This window comes from Theobroma umbraticum, unplaced genomic scaffold, assembly GCF_002168275.2.
Source record: "Theobroma umbraticum cultivar Fairchild unplaced genomic scaffold, ASM216827v3 scaffold_4.1, whole genome shotgun sequence".
NCBI lineage: Eukaryota > Viridiplantae > Streptophyta > Magnoliopsida > Malvales > Malvaceae > Theobroma > Theobroma umbraticum.
The window spans coordinates 1,314,786-1,332,060 of record NW_018397258.1 but is presented as its reverse complement, the minus strand read 5'-3'; the positions used below and the strand labels follow the sequence as shown (position 1 = coordinate 1,332,060).

The 17,275-nt window shown below is 37.6% G+C and overlaps 3 protein-coding genes across 4 annotated transcripts; all 3 read right to left on the bottom strand.

Moving 5' to 3' along the window:
• Positions 1-252: 252 nt before the first annotated feature.
• On the bottom strand, positions 253-2,395 carry LOC110413481 (Polynucleotidyl transferase, ribonuclease H-like superfamily protein). Its single transcript, XM_021424310.2, has 6 exons — positions 1,840-2,395; positions 1,677-1,736; positions 1,476-1,588; positions 1,251-1,319; positions 1,072-1,123; positions 253-942 (listed from the first exon to the last, which is right to left on the bottom strand). Exons 1-6 carry the CDS (start codon positions 2,125-2,127, stop codon positions 805-807), a joined length of 720 nt encoding a protein of 239 aa, XP_021279985.1. The 5' UTR covers positions 2,128-2,395; the 3' UTR covers positions 253-804.
• A 154-nt stretch (positions 2,396-2,549) lies between these two features.
• Positions 2,550-7,603, bottom strand: LOC110413479 (uncharacterized). Of its 2 annotated transcripts, none has more exons than XM_021424307.2 (2): positions 6,990-7,603; positions 2,550-4,189 (listed from the first exon to the last, which is right to left on the bottom strand). In XM_021424307.2, the coding sequence occupies exons 1-2, from the start codon at positions 7,407-7,409 to the stop codon at positions 2,651-2,653; spliced, it is 1,959 nt and encodes a 652-aa protein (XP_021279982.1). In that variant the 5' UTR covers positions 7,410-7,603; the 3' UTR covers positions 2,550-2,650. The 2 variants fall into 2 exon arrangements, with proteins under 2 accessions (XP_021279982.1, XP_021279984.1); XM_021424309.1 differs by lacking the exon at positions 6,990-7,603 and adding an exon at positions 6,085-6,978 and having other exon boundaries at positions 2,550-5,545.
• Positions 7,604-7,933: 330 nt separating this feature from the next.
• Positions 7,934-15,236, bottom strand: LOC110413493 (protein transport protein SEC16B homolog). Its single transcript, XM_021424329.2, has 14 exons — positions 15,089-15,236; positions 13,044-14,875; positions 12,618-12,935; positions 12,089-12,217; positions 11,856-11,978; positions 11,533-11,700; positions 11,287-11,409; positions 11,040-11,174; positions 10,616-10,743; positions 10,418-10,526; positions 9,854-10,348; positions 9,531-9,674; positions 9,139-9,431; positions 7,934-8,918 (listed from the first exon to the last, which is right to left on the bottom strand). The coding sequence occupies exons 2-14, from the start codon at positions 14,727-14,729 to the stop codon at positions 8,411-8,413; spliced, it is 4,359 nt and encodes a 1,452-aa protein (XP_021280004.1). The 5' UTR covers positions 14,730-14,875; positions 15,089-15,236; the 3' UTR covers positions 7,934-8,410.
• Positions 15,237-17,275: the final 2,039 nt, after the last annotated feature.

Genomic DNA, 17,275 nt, shown 5'->3' with positions numbered 1-17,275 from the left:
AAATAAAGTTCAAAACTCATTTAAATGTAATAAAAGATAAAAATTAATTAAATAAATTTTCATAATACAAAGATTTTCTTTAGATTTGAATCAAATAAAATTTAATATTTGACGTTTAAATTGTTTGTATCTAAACCTTTTCTGTACTTTGAAGTGTGCATAATTTTGTTACGTTAATCCAAATTTTAATTATGAAATAAAAAAAAGACAACTTCTTCATCTGCTCTAATTTTGTATATGATCTCTACTAATGGAAGGCCAGCTCTATCATGCTGGACTTGAAGCCTATGAGTCGGGTACTACAACCATTTCCCTGTCAACACCAACCTTCAAGTCCAAGCCCATCACCGACTCCCACAAATAAACAGAAGGAAGTCTGGGATCCCAATCGTTCACTGTCTCACCCCAAGTGCAAAAGTTACGGTTTCTGTCATCCAAATATCCTGTTTGGTTCAATGGAACATTGTATAGTTCTTGGTTTCTACACTACCGCCATCAAATCACTTAGAAAGAAGAAAAACATGAGCAAAACAGGCACAAGAAGAAGAGATTACTCAGAGAATTGTCTTTGCCGATATGGTTATAAAAACCAGCTGTAATTACATGCCGAGATATAGAGATATCGGGCACAGACATTAGAAATTGTGAAGCATTCCTACCTTATGGACTAATGCATATTTCTTCAACTCTACATCAGAACCAAGAATCAGTTCAAGTGAATAAGACTTCCAATCTCTTTGTCTGTACAAAACTGTTACCAACATCACTTGCCAACTAGCAGAACACAAGGATTTTGTTAACCTTTCAACCCACAAATTCGTCCGAGGAAAAATCGATGTCTACCGGTGCACCCCTTCTAAGTTTTTCTTGCAAATCCATCTGCTTTGGTAAAACAATTTCAATGTCCTTACCAGACATGGCAAAGTATCTCTCTAGTAATATCTGCAAAGATCAAAATAAAGAGGGATAACAAAACAGAAACGACCTTGATTCAAATTCGATAACCTTCTTCACGAAACAAACAAAAATTACAACCAACATATGGAAAATGTGAGAAAGCTTATCACATACCACAGCAGCATAAGCATCAGAGCTTTTCTGGCGAGCAGACTTGCCAAGGCCCCTGGAAGAGAAATGAAAGAATTATGTTCTAGTGAAATGTATCAGACTTGTAACAATCAACAACAATTTTTTCAGCACAGGGTAATATCAAATTGCAAAAACTGCTCAAGAGAACAGAAGTAAAGTACAAGTTAATCATTCGGTATGCAGCTTCTGTGGATGTCCCATGTTCATCTTGCAGATACACTCTCCAACCCCTGCAAACATTATTATACCAACAAATAGACATATCAAAAGCTGAAAACAAGTGGCTTTTTTATGCAAATTATGTCCATAGCAAATCGTTCCTTGAGAAGTTTTAGGCAGAACTAAGCAAATCGACAAACAGTAAGAGGATATATGTAAGATATTACCTCTCCGCAGCTCGAACAGCTAGCCTTCCTGCAATGCTGCGAACTTTGTTAGATTGAGGAGTCTCCTTTGCATCCCAAGATTTAGGAAGCCCAATTATGAATTCATCAGCCTCCTACAAATTTCCTCTCCCATTAGGGCAAAATTTGAGTGGAAAGCTTTCAAGTAAAGCCAAAAAGCAATTCATTAATACAAAAGAATACCTCATTTTCTGCTATCTCGAGCAGCTTTAGCTCAAGCTTTTGTCCTCTCAATTTCAAAACCTGGAAAGATGAGTCAGAATTAACAACAGCGTAGAACATAAAAACCCAGAAAAGCTAAAACGTAACAATTTGAAAGAGGTTTGTTTGCTGACAATAAATTTACCGTGAGAGGACGAACAGAGAAACCTTTGCTAAGGGCAAGGCCGGTGCGGGAGATTCCCAAGTCTACCCCTAGACTGAACCCTCCTCTCCATTGCGGATTGCTCTTCCGGTGAAGGGCATTCGGGGGAAATTCTTGGACAGGCGAGGACGAGGCCCTGAATTTCAGCTTGAAAATACAGGTTGACGTAGAGAAAAAGGGGAGAGAAGATGGGGATTTAGAGAAGGTTGGGTAAGAGCAGGTTCCGGATAGATTGAGGAACGGCTGTGGTTGCAGTTGCAGTGAACACATTAGAGATAAGACTAAACAGGCAGAGCTTCGAGTTTTCCAACATCAAAGCTGATCAGTACGAGGTTGGATAAGTCATTTCGTATGTTCAGATTACAAGTACAAACAGTTCTTTATTAGAGGTAAAATCAAAATGAATTACAAGAAAAATTGTTACAGAAGTTGATCTAACCGCGTAAATGTAAGTTCAACAAATCAAGATACAATAGGTAATTAAAAATTATCGTACGAGCATGTGAAAAGTATGAACTCGTACATGCTCCTTGGATAATTTATAGGTCACATATTCTATGTTGATTTGTCGGACCTATGATTGACATGGAAGAAAAAACCTATATAAACAAGTTATTCTACAAGAGTAATGCTACTCATCCTCCACTTCTATCCCTCTTGATATGGCACTAATTTATTGTATACATTCAAGATGAAAACGACCAATACAATTATGATTAAGAATTTTCAAGTTGAACCAATATATCATTGCCACATTAAGAGGGACAAATAGCATTTTGCTCAACCTAGTAGGCTATTTATTTTGCTCCTCCGGATCATCCTCCACTTCCTCTTCAACTGGCTCCGAGGAGACTGTTTTACATTCCGTTCTGGTATCTTTTTCTGATGTTGATGACAGCAATGGCTTGCCTCCGGTGGCTAGATATTCTGCTGTTGCCAAGATGGGGCTATCCATGGGAGGACTGACTGCCTTATTTTCCAAATCTAAAGCTCCATCCTCGGCCTTAAAATCAGTTCTTGCGCGAGGTGGAACCTCAAACTTAGCAGTGAAACATTGTTGCTGACTCACTTCATTCTTTTCAGGTTCTGTCGTTTGACTCTGTGTTTTGTTCATTCCTGCAAGTAGTGAAGCTTCAGACTTTTCCACACTAGATTGCTGCCAAGTTTCAGCTTCTACCTTAACGGCTTCTCCCCCTCTCACTTCTGATGTGGCTAATGAACCTTCAGTAAACTTATGAGGATAATGGTTTTCAGAACTTGATAATGGTGTACATGGTGGTGCTGATGTTGCTGCCAGTAGAGGTAACTGAGGGGCTGCTAACCCTGGGACTTGGGCTTGACTAAGGACGTAAGTCAACAGCTGAGCTAAAACAACTTGTGGGTCAGTAACGCCTTGTTGAATTTGAGGGATGAAGGAAGGTGATGAAACATTAAAATTAGGTGGATAAAGTGCTTGAAGTCCTGCTTCTCCATATAAAGCCCGGTGCCCGTGAAACCTCTTCAGATTTGCAATGTGCTTTTTACCAGCCAAATGGCTGTTAAAAACCACATGTGATTCACACTTGACATTGCACAACTCACACATAAAAGGAATACCCCCATTCGGTTTGGGAGGCTCAACAGGTCTTCTAGGTCCTTCATTACCTTTCATACATTTACCCCCTCGTCCCCCTCTCATCTTACGCTTGAAACCACGTCCCCGAGCTTCAGAGGCATCCCCTAGTTTCCTTTTAGCTTTTGCAGAATCAGTAGTTGATGCTTCAGAGTTATTCACTATGTCTTTCTGCTGCTCAGTTTCTTTCTTACTGTCATTGGTAACAGCCATGGAGGGTGAAGTTTCCTGTTGATGTTGTCCCTCAGATCCCTCAACTTTCTCCAATTGAACAACTTCGGATCCTGAATTGGGCACTTGCACACTTTGCTGTCCAGTTATGACTTTGTTCAGCTTCTGCAGCTCTTCATGTACCTGCAAGTTTTTCTTATGTCGCTTTCCATTCTTATGCTGCTCCAGGATTTCTGGCCTGTTGCAATCAACCCTGCACAGTTCACACCAAGCCATACGTGGAGGTGGCCAGAGTGGAGCAGCAGGCACTTGAGTTGGTAATGCAGCTGTAGGTGGCATTACAGCAGCTGCACCACTTGGATCTACAGAATTTGGAATTGCTGATGTCACACCATTTGGAGGAAAGTGCCTGCTGCCACTGCTGCCACGACCCCTATTATATGGAGGTGCAGAGCCATCTGGTCTGAGGCCGCGGTTACCAATATGACCCCGGCTGCCCCCTCTAGAAGACCTACCACCCCTTCTTCCACCCCTAGATGCAGGTTGCATCTGTAGAATAGATTTGAAGATGAGGTGCAACATGAAATCACATAGGTACTAAATTGACAAGATCAAATTAACATCAGAATAATAAGGTTAAATACATTCTCAACAGAGTAACATAAATTAAAACCGATCACACAGCTGTAGCAACATAACAGAAAATAGACAATGGACTTACAAGTTTTGGCAACATGCTGATGAATTGACCTTATAATAAATCAGACAGATGACAAGCTTAAGACTCAGATGCAATAAATTGTGACGGGTTTTGGACAATATCAAAAACAAACAGCACAACAAGAGAAATATCCACTATTTAATGCACACAGCAATCATATTAAGCTTACAGAACATGAGCCTGTGAATAAGCCGAAAAATTAAAGCTACTAAAGAATTTTTATCAAAGAATTTGAATTGGGACTACAACAATACTTGTAAGAATGTTCACCCAAGAGAAAACTCTGAGAAATCATGTATAACGCATGCATAAAAAGGTCTATGCACTTTAATTAAACAAAAATGCTATAATGTACACAAAAGCAAATATTTCAAGAAGGTCAGAAAGAAGAAGAAGACAAAAGATTAAGCTGTTCAAAGTCATAGGCTAGCTTGAGACTTCCACAAGTAATTTTGGCACACTTCACACTAGTTATTAAACAACTGATCCTATTCTCTCTAGATCTATATCAAACAACAAAAAACTTGAAATTTCTATACAGAACACCCAAATTTGTTATCTCTATCCATTTCTGGAGCACCGAAGACTGACTAAACATATGTGATATTCCGACTATCAGTGAGAAGAAATTGAATCATATTTAATATATAAAAGCAGTGACACTTCTGTTTAGAAGGGACAGGGTTATCCAAAGTAAAACATCAAGATGGCTCAAGAATTTAAGTCCTCCAATGATCTGGGAAATATAATTTCTTAAAATTACAAAATTCAGCTGCTTTCTCAGGCACAACTAGATTTAAGAAATTTAAAACTAACACTCAGAAGTGTTTGGAAAAGCCTTTTGTTTAATATAGTTGTGTAACTTCCCTTCTGTAAAGTGTTGAGATGGCATCACCATAAACGCTATAATTACTTTTAACTGAGAGGACCTTACCATGGAGATAAAGTCATATAAATAAGAAAATGGCAGTCGCTATGGTTCAATAGTCAGGGAATCTTGGGGCCAAGGGGGGAATAATACAAAGGAAAGACCCACCAGAAATTCTATGCCAAAAGATTATCAAAGTGCTCCCCATCTAAAGGTTGGTCAGTATCAAGACAGAAGGTGATCTAGCAATCCTCGAGAACTCCGAATTTAAAAAACTGGCCATGGATTCGATGCTTACCTAAGTCCAACAAGAAAACTAAAGAAATTGAAACAGTGCATCAGTAAACAATTGCCACAGAATGTAGCACATGGTAATCAGATGAAAAAGAAAAAACAAGAAAAGTGCCACATCCTTTAACTACTTGGGTGCCAAATGACACAGTTGAAAATTGCCACACAGTTAAGCAGTGGAAAAAGCAAAGAGCTGGCTCAGTATGATTATAAATATGAGCCATGGACTAAACCAAATGATAGCAATCAAACCCAACAGTGCTGGTTAACAAAATATTGAAGTTCTAGCACACAGAAAAGTTTGGGAATGAAAGATATCACTTGATTCAACAGAGCACATCAGCAAAGGGTGCTCTCAGGCCACATGAGCCCTAAAGCAACCAGTAAAGACCCATCACTATTCATCCATAACATGACACCCAAAGGTACAGCCACAAGTTATTGCAAACTTTTATGTTACATATCACTGTCTTTATTTGGTTGCTCTAGGGATTTGTGACCAATTCAACTGTTTGTCTTCTAATATCTTGCAAGTAAAGGGGATGAGTGCCAAGAATTCAGTACCTATAAGCTCTGTTGACCAATGGACATTCCCATATAAGCCTGATGGAGCACGACAAGACATTTACTCCAACATATATGATATCAATATTATGGAAGCCAAGCTATTACATAACCTGCAACCTAGCATAAAGACTGCAAATAATAAAATAGACAACATCTTCAATCAGTATGTAAAATATTTGAGGGAAGCCAAGCTGAGCCAAGCCAAGCATGAGATCCTTGAGCTCCTCAGAAACAAAATAAAAAGGGGTGACTCCACCTTGAGCTGATCCAACAAAATCTTATTTGAGCTAAAACTCAAATGGGCTCAGCCCAGTCCTTTAATAAGAAATCTTTGCTGTACAATTCTCTTAATTTGCTACAAGATACCAAGGCTTTAAAACAAGAAGCAATCTATGCCCAGTCATATGTAGCATTGGAAATCTAAAGATAGACAAACATGAATTAATACAGCAAAGACTTTAACAAGATCATATATAGTTGCATAAGCTAGGCTCATTTTAACTTGGAAACTGGGAAAAGTGCTAAACTGAGCCAAGTCCAGGCAACTGATTGTTATTGACAGTCCAGATACCACATCCACACATCACATCAACCAACAAACATTGGCAATTCATCCATTAACAAGTTTCAGAAGTAAAGCATTTTCCAAACCATGATTCTTACCATGTCTTAGCTAATCCAATTACAATACAATTTCCAATCACAACATTGTCCATTTTGTACACCAATGACAAGTCTCATTCTTCCATGAACATCAAATTTTAAAACTTTTCAAGCAATTTAAACAAATTGGCAATCACCAAACTTTTAGAAAAATAAAATCAGATAATTCGAATATATTGTTCTTCAGGATTCAACCTTCTGGCTCATAAAAGAAAATGTATATACAGAAGAACCCTAACCTGAGGGGGCAGATTATCCCTCTGGGCCAAATCCATATTCCCCACAAAATTCGCCGTCGCACCGCCGGAATCCGAACCCGTCACCGGAATTACCTGCTGCTGCTGAGGCTCCACTGCAGGCTGCGGTTGATAGTAAAGAGTTGGCTGATTGCGGTGGGCAGCATCCAAGGGGACGCCGGGAGGGTGAATGGGGGCGGCGTCTTGATAAAACTGTGAGTATTGTTGGGAGTAAGATTCTTGAGGAGGAGGGTAATACTGGTATTGCTGTTGCTGCTGTTGTTGTCGTCCTTGATCATATTGATACTGGTGTTGATTGGTGTAGGCGTAGTAGGCGGCTGATTGATCGTACTGAGAAGGATCATACGCCTGCTGATATTGGTATTGCTGTTGGTACAGTTGCCGCTCCGCCGTGTACTCCATCGCTCTGCCGCAACTTTTCTTTCAACCAAAACAAAGAATTACATAAACAAAATAATGTCTCCGCAAGAGAAATTGAAATGGATACATACTCCTGAATTGGCGAAGGTCGTGAATATATTCTCCTAAATTGCTTATTTGTTTTCGTTAGTGCATTTTTTGGGGATATTGCATTTTGTGTCCCCGGATCTTGTTTATTGACGGCCACATACTTCGAAAATTACAATATTATTTATTATTCATTTCTCATGCCACCTTATTTTATTTTAATTTAAAATAATTATCATCTAAATCCCGAATTAATCATTCTTGATCCAAAATAAATAAAAAATAACTTTATGAAATAATTATCTTATTCAACCGAACGTGTTCAATCAAATTCTAATCCTTGGAGGGGAAAAGAGGAATTCATTCTCCAATGGGTGAAATATTTTCAAATTGTTGATAAGTATACTTTGAGTGAGATTGATGATAAATATGTTGGTATCATTATCTGCTTGGAGGACGACAAATGACGGAAGATGAAGGCAACAAAGCATCGGCTATCCCATATTTTATCATGATATATAATATAATTATTATTCAGATTTAACGGGAAAAAAAATTACTAGTACTACTACTAGTTTAGACTTTAGAAATGGAACCAAAAGAATATGTATTTTCAGTTTGCAGTTAGCAACTTCTTCAAATTTGTATGAGGGATGAGCCCTCTTTTGGCGCCTCTTTGGTCCATCGCATGGCTCCTGCATGATGAACGAGCCGTTTCCTGTACAAGAACGCAGTTACATGCCCATCTCATTGGTTTCTCAAACGAAGGAATGGCCGCAACACCAGGGGCATTCAGACCAATTCTTGGCCTAAAAAGTACATATATAACAGGATCATGAAGGGGTTTCACAAAAACAGAAACTCCCAATCAGTGCCATCCGTCATTCCCCCAACTCCCTTCCGCGCAGCAAAATGGGGTGATGATAGTGTATACACAACAATCACCGGAACACACCTCAAAGCTTGATTTCGTGTAGGTCTTCCCTGGAATTAGTGCCAGCATATGACGATAAAGGCATAACTAGGGCTTCTCCTAGAGGTTTTACTTCCCTTGTCTCGGAAAGATTGGAAGCATCATTCAGGTTTCCGCTCCAGGATGCTGTACGTCGAGAGTTGCTGTCTTCTAGTGCTGCTACCCTTTTGTGCACGATATTATCCACACTAGGAAACCGCTGCATAGTCACTGATGATGATGATGATAGTGATACTGATGCGGATGCTGATGTTGAGAATGATGGTACTGGAGATGATGAATCTTGATTAAAAGATGGTGGACCTTCATCGGTCAGGACTGCTTCCTGAATGTTTTCCCCAGTGTTTTTAACCATCTCTTCAGTAGGTGTAACAGGAGAAGGGATGAAAAACTTGGGACTAGAACCGGAAACAGGTTTGGCAGATGGAATAGAAGGTGACTGGAATAAATTTACAGGGCTTCCCCGACTCTTGTTGAATGTGTCAACGTACCTGAAATAATTTTAAAAAGTTTGATTAAAGGAGAAAATTTAAGTTAAAACATAGACTAACAACTAATGATAATTAAATTAGTACAAGAAAGAGAACACTGAGACAGCCACAACCTAAGGAGAATAAGCATTCAAGTACTGACAGGTGAATGCCCCAACCTTCCGCACCCCACAGGGAGAGAGTGCTCATAACAACCTAATAAGTTAATTAATGCTAATACCTTGAGCGAACACCCATACGTGCACGAACAGAATACTGGTTTGAACTGGGTGGAATTGGAGGAATTCCTGAGCTCTGATCAGAAGATAAAGGGCTTTTATTATCACTATTTGTGTGAAGGCTTTCGATTTTGGGTGAATCTTTTATACTGAGGTCATTCATGCCATTCTGGAAAGCTGCACTCGTGGGTGGAGGTGGCAAGGCTGCTTCCTCAGCTGGAGGTTCGGCTCCTTCCTCAACCCATCTCTTGAGCTTTTCATCATAATAGAATTTGTTCGTCTCACCCAGTTTAGCCTGCATGTTCAACATGGCGTGCAGCAGAAGCTCAATTTGAATTAAGAAAATATTTTGTATAAAAAATCATCTTTAGAAATTTAGCTCACTGCAAACTACCTGATGATGTGGCCGCGATTTTAGGACCAAACCAAAGGTCTTTTGGAACAGCTGTGAGCCAAATCGACCAAAACGAGATGACCCACTGGACACTGCTGCTTTTTCTTGTGTCCCTGATGAGTTAGTTTCATTGGATGAATTAACCTTATCAAAAAGAAAAAACCACCCATAAGATCACAGCCTTTTGTTGCACCATTTGTCCCAAGGAATAGAAAAAAATACAGATGTTGGGAAGAGTGAGAAACTCTTCTTTACACGCCAATTAAAAGAGAACTCATGTGTGTGTGTAAAGAACTTCAATCCACAGCTTTTTAAGCAGTTACCTTTCTGTTGCTATGACCAAAGTCTGGCTCAGAGATACTTCTACCAGTCATTGTCGATAGGTCGGTCTGACCTGTCCATTCACTAATAGGTTCCATTGATGCAGAAGGCAATAGTGACATCACCATTGTTGACTCCACTGATGCAGAAGACATTAGTGATGGCATGGTCATTGTTGATTCCACTGATGCAGAAGGCATTAGTGATGGAATGGCCATTATTGATTCCACTGATGCAGAAGGCATTAGTGATGGCATGGCCATTGTTGATGCCATTGATGCTGAAGACATTAGTGATTGCACAGCTATTGTCGGTTGACTGTTAGATGCCTTTGAGCCCGCTGGGTGCTGGGGAAACTCATTTCCATGAACACTGCTATGCAATGTTGAGGGCGGAGGTGGAGGTTGGCCTCCAACAACACGTTGAGCAGTATTATCAAAGAATGTGAGCAATTTACCAACCAGTTTGTTTGGAGTCAAATTTGTATTGTAACCACCCTGTACATTAAATTGACTTTTTTATTCTATAAAGAAGAAAGATTATATGATCTAATGACGAAGAGATACCTGCTGGTGGATTCTTAATCGTTCCTCAAGAGATGATATTAATTGTCTCCAAGTCTCCACTTCGGGTGCTCGGCCAGTTTTCGAAGACTTCAAAATGGCTTGACAGTATCTGAACCAACATATCATGCAAAAGAAATAAGGCTCAACCTAAATTAGAGACAACCATCAGGCTATATACTATAAGTACCTCAGACTTACTTCAAAGAATCAGCCACTTTTCCAACTTCAGCCAGCATGTAAGCATAAATAAGCTTATATGGCTGAAACGGTAGGAGGAGATACTGAGAATTTCCTAGCACCTTCGAGTATTCATACAGTTCTGTCCTCTGCCCAGATATTAAACGGCTAGTTAAGTGGTGCTACTACGAAAGGTGGAGATAAAATAAATGCAAAACATTATAGTTGGTCAAAATTCAAATTAGTAACTACTTCACAAGAACCAAAAAGAAGGTTACTAGTTCTAAAATACAAAACATTTGCATGCCAGAGACAACAAGAGAGAGACTTAAATCAAGATTAGCTGTCAGTAAGTATTAAAAGCCTACAATAAATAAAGGTCAACTGCTGCATCACTATTTGAATGGTTCTATCAATATCAGATGAAAGGGTAACGCTTAGATACCTGAATAGCCTCGGGACTAGCATACGTTCGTGGACAATTCCAATGATCAGCGCCAATAAGACAAAGTCTTGCACCATCTGAATATGGCTCAAAGTTGGTTTCTGCAACTAAATAGCATATGTGCGCAGCAGCAACCTGTGCAATTCGTTTTGAGGACAATGAGAAATTATTCTAATGAATGCAGAGAAAGGAGCAAAAAGAAAGGAGATAGAATGACTTAACCCACTAAGACCTGTATGTAACCTACCTCAGCCCTCTCCTTCCACAAGCAATCTCCAAGATGAATAATAACAAGCTCATCATCTTTTGTTCTGTTAGCTGTTATGATGGCTAAGTTCTCTTCCCATCCATCCAACATATTAGCTCCAATCTGTAGGACACATATACATCTGAACAAGCTGAGAAAGATAGTTGAAAAACTCTAAGAAAGCAACAGGCAAAAATACAAAAAGGAGAATGATCTTTTCAATGCAAGAGCTCAAATCATATACACCTGTCCAGGCCGGTTGGCAGTATTTACATAACCAGGGAGATTGCTACTGGGGGAAACTGTGGAAAACACATCTGCAGGTTGGCCTGCAATTAGTAGGCATAATGTCCGCAATGGTGATCCAGCTTTTAATTGCTTGAGTGCCATTAGCTTCACAGTATCACCATAAAACTGCATGCATTTGTAATTTCAATTATCAGAAAGAAGAAATCAAGCCTCAAATCCTAGTAGGTCAATTCAATACCAATAAAAAGTAGATCAACCATGGTCCATTCTGAACACATACAATAGAACAATAAACATAAGTGAAATGTGATCGCAAGAACCTGATCACCAAGCTGAGATGCAATAACAAGAGCTGGTCCCCACAGTTGACCTTCCTGTGCGAATTCTAACGCTTCTTTCTTTCTACCAGAGACAAGAAGCTTCTGTACCTCAAGAGCAGTAGCCTGAACCAATAATAGATGCCTATTAAGGAAATATCAATGAAAATTTTTTGAGAAAAAAGCACGACAAATAAAATTATTAGAAGAAAGCCGAAAGGGTAGGCTATCCATACCTGCATCTGTGCTTCTGAGGGCAAGTTCTGCAAGCAGTGCATGAGAGCACCATATGCACTTGATTGCACTCCCTTCCCTTTCACAGACCCTAAAAGCTTAGCAATGGCTAGCTCTGGGTAATCGCTTTCCTAAGGTTAAATGAAAAGGATAGAAAAGCAGAAAAGAAGAACAGAGGGTCAGAGCTCTGTATTATGTCCATGAGATAGTTGCTAAATTTGAGGTCTTGCTGTGGAAAATGGAAGGAAATCAAATGATTGAGTTAAACTTATATTTCTGTCTTAAAAAGGACCCAAAAGCTCAAATTAGTGAAGCACGACAAACCATATTAGTAGGGAAAAACCATCATAATTATATAACTGCAGAGAGCAGTAAATTGAATTAAAAAAAGAGTGTACAAGAATTCAAGAAAGTAAATTAAGGAAACCAGGTTAATTAATAATGTCATTCCAGTCAACCTGATATAAACAGAAAAGCAGAAAAAACAATCACAGTAACATTGCAAAGGGAATTTATTGAGCAGTAATTCACCTTCAAAGTTTGGTCAGTGCCAAAAGGAGACCGAAGTTTTCCATAGTACTGACATGAAATTTTCAGTAAAGAAAAAAGCAACCTCAAAACTTCTCCTCTGTAGCCCATGCTTGAAGATTCACAGTTCGCAATCCTTTCATCAATCCACTTATACAACTCTTTATTTCCAATATTCCCACCAACCAAAGGACCAGGGAAGGATTGCTGGCACAATGTCTGAAAGTAATCATTAGCACCAAATCCAAAGCTAGAAGCATCACTGTTGTCGTTGACAACTTCCATCAAATTTAGAACATTGATCACATCTGCTACAGAGCCCTTCACAGGAAAAAAACACTAGCTTGATGTCTACAGTAGCAGCACAAAGATTGTAACAAAGCGGAAACTTGAACTACCTAAATCAAGCAAGAAAAGAACATGACCTACCTGGTTTCCATACACTGAGGTTGTGTGAGACAAACTGTTGTTTTTCATGACAACAAGTTTTCCACCAAATCCAAATGTAACTAGAGCATGGGGAGGGCGTCCAGCAGAAGACCTTCCCTCATTTGGTGAAGAATAAAATGAAGTGCTAGTTTGAAGTGGCTGTTGAGGATGATTTCCTGATTTCTGAGCATCAATGAAAGCAGGTCTGAACTGCATTTGTTGGTCTGATAGAAAAGTTGTCTGATTGTTAAACTGCGTATAACTCTGCGCTGGAATAAAGCTTTGAAACCTAGAGACCTCAGCACGGTGAGAAAAAGTCTGACTTAGCTGTTCATAAGGAGCAACTGATCTAGAAGGTTCAAATCCATTTTGTTGCTCTGCATGATTATCTACAAGAGCCACAGGACTATAAAGGTTTCCTAATTGCTTGGTTTCAGAAGAAACTTCTGTTCCTCTCTTGGAAACTGAGTAAGCTTGGAAACTATTCGAATTTTGCTGATGGTAGTTGCTTGCAGATTCACCCTGATTCATAACATGGTCTTGACTACCTAAAGCTTGAGACTCATAGCTTTCAGTATTATTGTTTTGATATTGCTGATTATGATCTATGGTCGCTGACTGATCTACAGCTGGAGTGTAAGACTCCAACATCTTCCATTCTTGGGCGATTGTATCATAGTACCAACCAGGGTACTGGGGATCAAACACCATATGTGCAGGGTACTCTGCATTTCCTTGTGAAATCTGATTCCGGTTAGAGGCGTTGGAATTCCCAATATCCTCAGCTAAAGTTCCCATAACAGACTGAGCTGTTTGCTGCAAAGAATATGTGTCCATTTTTTGATTTGAAATAAGATCGGGACTAGCTGAATGTGACACACCCAAACTCTCCTCTGAATTCATGGTTGCATTCACATCATATCCCTCCACCTGATACCATTGCCCAGTATTTAGGTCATATCTCCATCCAGGGTAAAGATTTTCCCAGTTCTGACTGTTGCACAAATCTTGCCCATCGACATTTTCTTTTGATCCCACACCATAGTATTGAACATCATTATTTTGCAGATAGCTAGAAGAAGTCAGATCAGAAACTGAATTCCCTGATACACCAGCTGTAGTGTTAGATTTCATTGCTGAATCATCCTTAATCCCCACGTCAGCAAAAGGGTCTTCAGAATCATCCCCCAAATCATTAAAAATTTCCGAGTATGTCCTAAATCCACCACTACTGTGAACATTTGTACCAGAGTTAAACGAGCTCCACTGAACCTCTTTCACACCAGTACCCGAAGCTACACCACTCTTACTGGTTTCACCATCCAATACGCACTCCTCTCCGAACCCAATTTCACTACACTCCTTCACGTTACTAGGTGCCACTGAACTGCTCTCATTAGCAGCCACAGTATCCTCATTAGCATCCAATAATGCCGAATCACCACCATCTTCTCCACCCTTTTCTACTTCTAAACCAAAATCAGCATCCTTCCCATCAGAATCAACTCCAGCAGGGCTGGTTTCACTAATAGTCAAATTAGAAAAAGCTTTTACTTCCTGCGAATCAGTAGCTTCGACTACAAAATTTCGGCTGGATCCAGTAAAATCAAAGTCGTCATCATTGACCAACTTGTCAAAAAAATCCTCATCCAACTGATCCTCCACTTCAAATGGAGGAGATGCCATCTAACAATCAAAACCCTAAACTCTTCCTATTAATTCTCCCCTTCACAATTCCACTCCCCTCCTATAAACTCACCAGCATTCTATTCACCGTATAAATATAAAATACCGCTTACAGAAATCCAAAACAACCAAATCCCATTTAATACCTGCCGAAAAAAATCCAAAACACATGACCTGAATTAGTGATTTGGGTTTTTGAAAGACTTCTTTTCTGCTTAAACGAATCCCAGTAAAAAAAAAAAAGAACTAGTTGAATTCCCAGTTAAAACAAGAAAAACAGTCAATAAATAAAACCCAATGAGGGAAAAACTCGAAAGGAAACAGAAGTGCGAGAGAGAGAAAGAGAGAGAGAGAGTTACCTTGGCCGATAGAAATAGAACTGGCAGAGAAGAGAGCGGCAGAAGATTAAAAGAGAGATTGAAGACAAAAAGTGGATTTTGGCGCAGACAGATTGCCTCCCCCCTTAAAAACACTAAATTAATTTCGCCAAATAATTATACTCTTTTACTTCCGTGTGCAAGACTTTTTGGCTGCACGTGACGGCCCTGCATTGACCAAAATTTTTCGTTTGTATAATAAACAAAAATATAGGTTGTAGGTGACAGTTTCATTTTAGGTAAGACCCTTGATTTTATTTTTATTTTTTAAAATTTTAATTATTAAGTTTTAGATAAAATATTTTTATTTTAAATTTTTAATTAAAATTATATGAAAAATCACTAATTTTTAAAATAAATACTTCTTTTTAAAAAAAATTTCATTAGACATATAAATTTATTCCTGTTAATTTGATAACATAAAAATATTTAAAAAATAATTTTATTTTTTATCAAGTTAAAAAAAATTATTATATAAATTTATTTATTAATTATAAAAAAAGGAGCCTTGATCAAGATCAAGCTCCACCCAACGGAGCACTGGAGTTCCCTTGCTGGGGGGCGCAATCGAGGCTCTTAATGGAACACTGGAGCTCTTTTAGGGAGCTTAATCAAAGCTCTCAATAGAACATTGATCCGGTGCTCTTCATGGGTAGTTGGTGCTTGCAAGGATGTGGATTGTAACCCTAAGAAAAAGAAAACACTAGAAAAAAGAAAAAAAAAGTATTTTATATATTTTATATTTAATATTAATGTCATATTTGAACAAAGTATTTATTTAAAAATTAATGTATCTTTATATAATTTCGATTAAAATTAAAAAATAAAGATATTTTACTTTTAATTTTAATTTTTAGATAAATTATTATGAAGTTGCTTATTTTGGTTGCAATGGGTGATTTATGCATACCTAAAACCAAAAAAAAAAATAATGCGTAAAAAATGTTGATTTATTGGAAAGAAATTGATTGACCTTTGTGTTAATGGTGGAAATCTAACAATTATGTTACTGATTATTTCATTGATTTTGTTATTAACCACTAATCATCACATTGTTGCCCTATGAGAGAGTTGACATTTTGAGTTAAGTAATGAATTTCCAAGTGTTCTCAACCATATTATTTCATTAATTTAATTGTTTATTAGTAAAAGTTAATTATATATAAAAGATAATTAATGTTTCAACTACATGTTATTAAAATTTCATAATATTGATGAGTTAGAATTCTTATTTAAAAATTGTATAAATTTTATTAATATTTTTAATGAAAATCATTTAATACAATTAAAATTCTTATACATTTGCAATTAGATAAATTTTATTGATATTAACAATAAATTTTTTTAGTATGATAATTTGGGTGTATGATGACAAATATGACCATTTTTTCCCTATATTATAGATTATATATATAGATATGGAATTTTCTACTCTAATTAGTTATTGTGTTCCACTAGGACACAAATCTTTTACAAGAGTATCTTTTAAAAGATATGATATGTTAATGGACAAACGTTATTGGCTAGTTTAAAGCCAAGTGATCACGCCAACATAGAAAAAACTATTAAATCTAATTAAATTAACGAGTGGTTCAAAGATAATATTAATTAAAAAACATTTTATAAAATTAATTAATGTACATGCTTGTTGCATGACTATATCGTTTTTGTTTTCTCAAAATATTGGGCCATGCAGCTGAGGCCTAGTTTGCATGGGCTAGTAGCTTTCTATATTGGGACCGATGGCCTATAGTCGTGGCGTGGGCATCTATATTTAAGCGAGTTCATCTAGCATATGTGCCAAGGTGTCCAAAGAAAGCGCCCAGGCCCAATTTGTTTTAATAAAAATTTTGAGATTTTGCTTAAAAATGTTTAAATGATAATTAAAATTTTAAATAGAAATTTACAAGAATAATACTTTAAAAAAATTAAATAAGTTATTATTTTTTTAATATGTGCAATCAAGTTTTTATACTTTTATTTTTAGTCAAATAAATCATTCTCATTAACAGTTACTTAATTATTATTAATCAAAATATTATTTATCATTTGATATCATGTAATATGTTGACATATCATAATAGATGTTGATGTAGTATGATGATATATTTATGTGATATTTTTATTTTTAATTATAAGATTTTATTTAATTAAAAATAAAAATATAAA

Coding starts and splice junctions, on each gene's coding strand:
- LOC110413481 (XM_021424310.2), bottom strand. CDS start 2,127: ATGTGTTCACTGCAACTGCAACCACAGCCGTTCCTCAATCTATCCGGA. Junction 1,737..1,839: donor TCTCTGTTCGTCCTCTCACG/GTAAATTTATTG, acceptor TCATCTTTCCAG/GTTTTGAAATTGAGAGGACA. Junction 1,124..1,250: donor GCATACCGAATGATTAACTT/GTACTTTACTTC, acceptor TTTCTCTTCCAG/GGGCCTTGGCAAGTCTGCTC.
- LOC110413479 (XM_021424307.2), bottom strand. CDS start 7,409: ATGGAGTACACGGCGGAGCGGCAACTGTACCAACAGCAATACCAATAT. Junction 4,190..6,989: donor GGGATAATCTGCCCCCTCAG/GTTAGGGTTCTT, acceptor TCTATTCTACAG/ATGCAACCTGCATCTAGGGG.
- LOC110413493 (XM_021424329.2), bottom strand. CDS start 14,729: ATGGCATCTCCTCCATTTGAAGTGGAGGATCAGTTGGATGAGGATTTT. Junction 11,410..11,532: donor CTGCCAACCGGCCTGGACAG/GTGTATATGATT, acceptor TGTGTCCTACAG/ATTGGAGCTAATATGTTGGA. Junction 10,744..11,039: donor CTAGTCCCGAGGCTATTCAG/GTATCTAAGCGT, acceptor ATATCTGGGCAG/AGGACAGAACTGTATGAATA.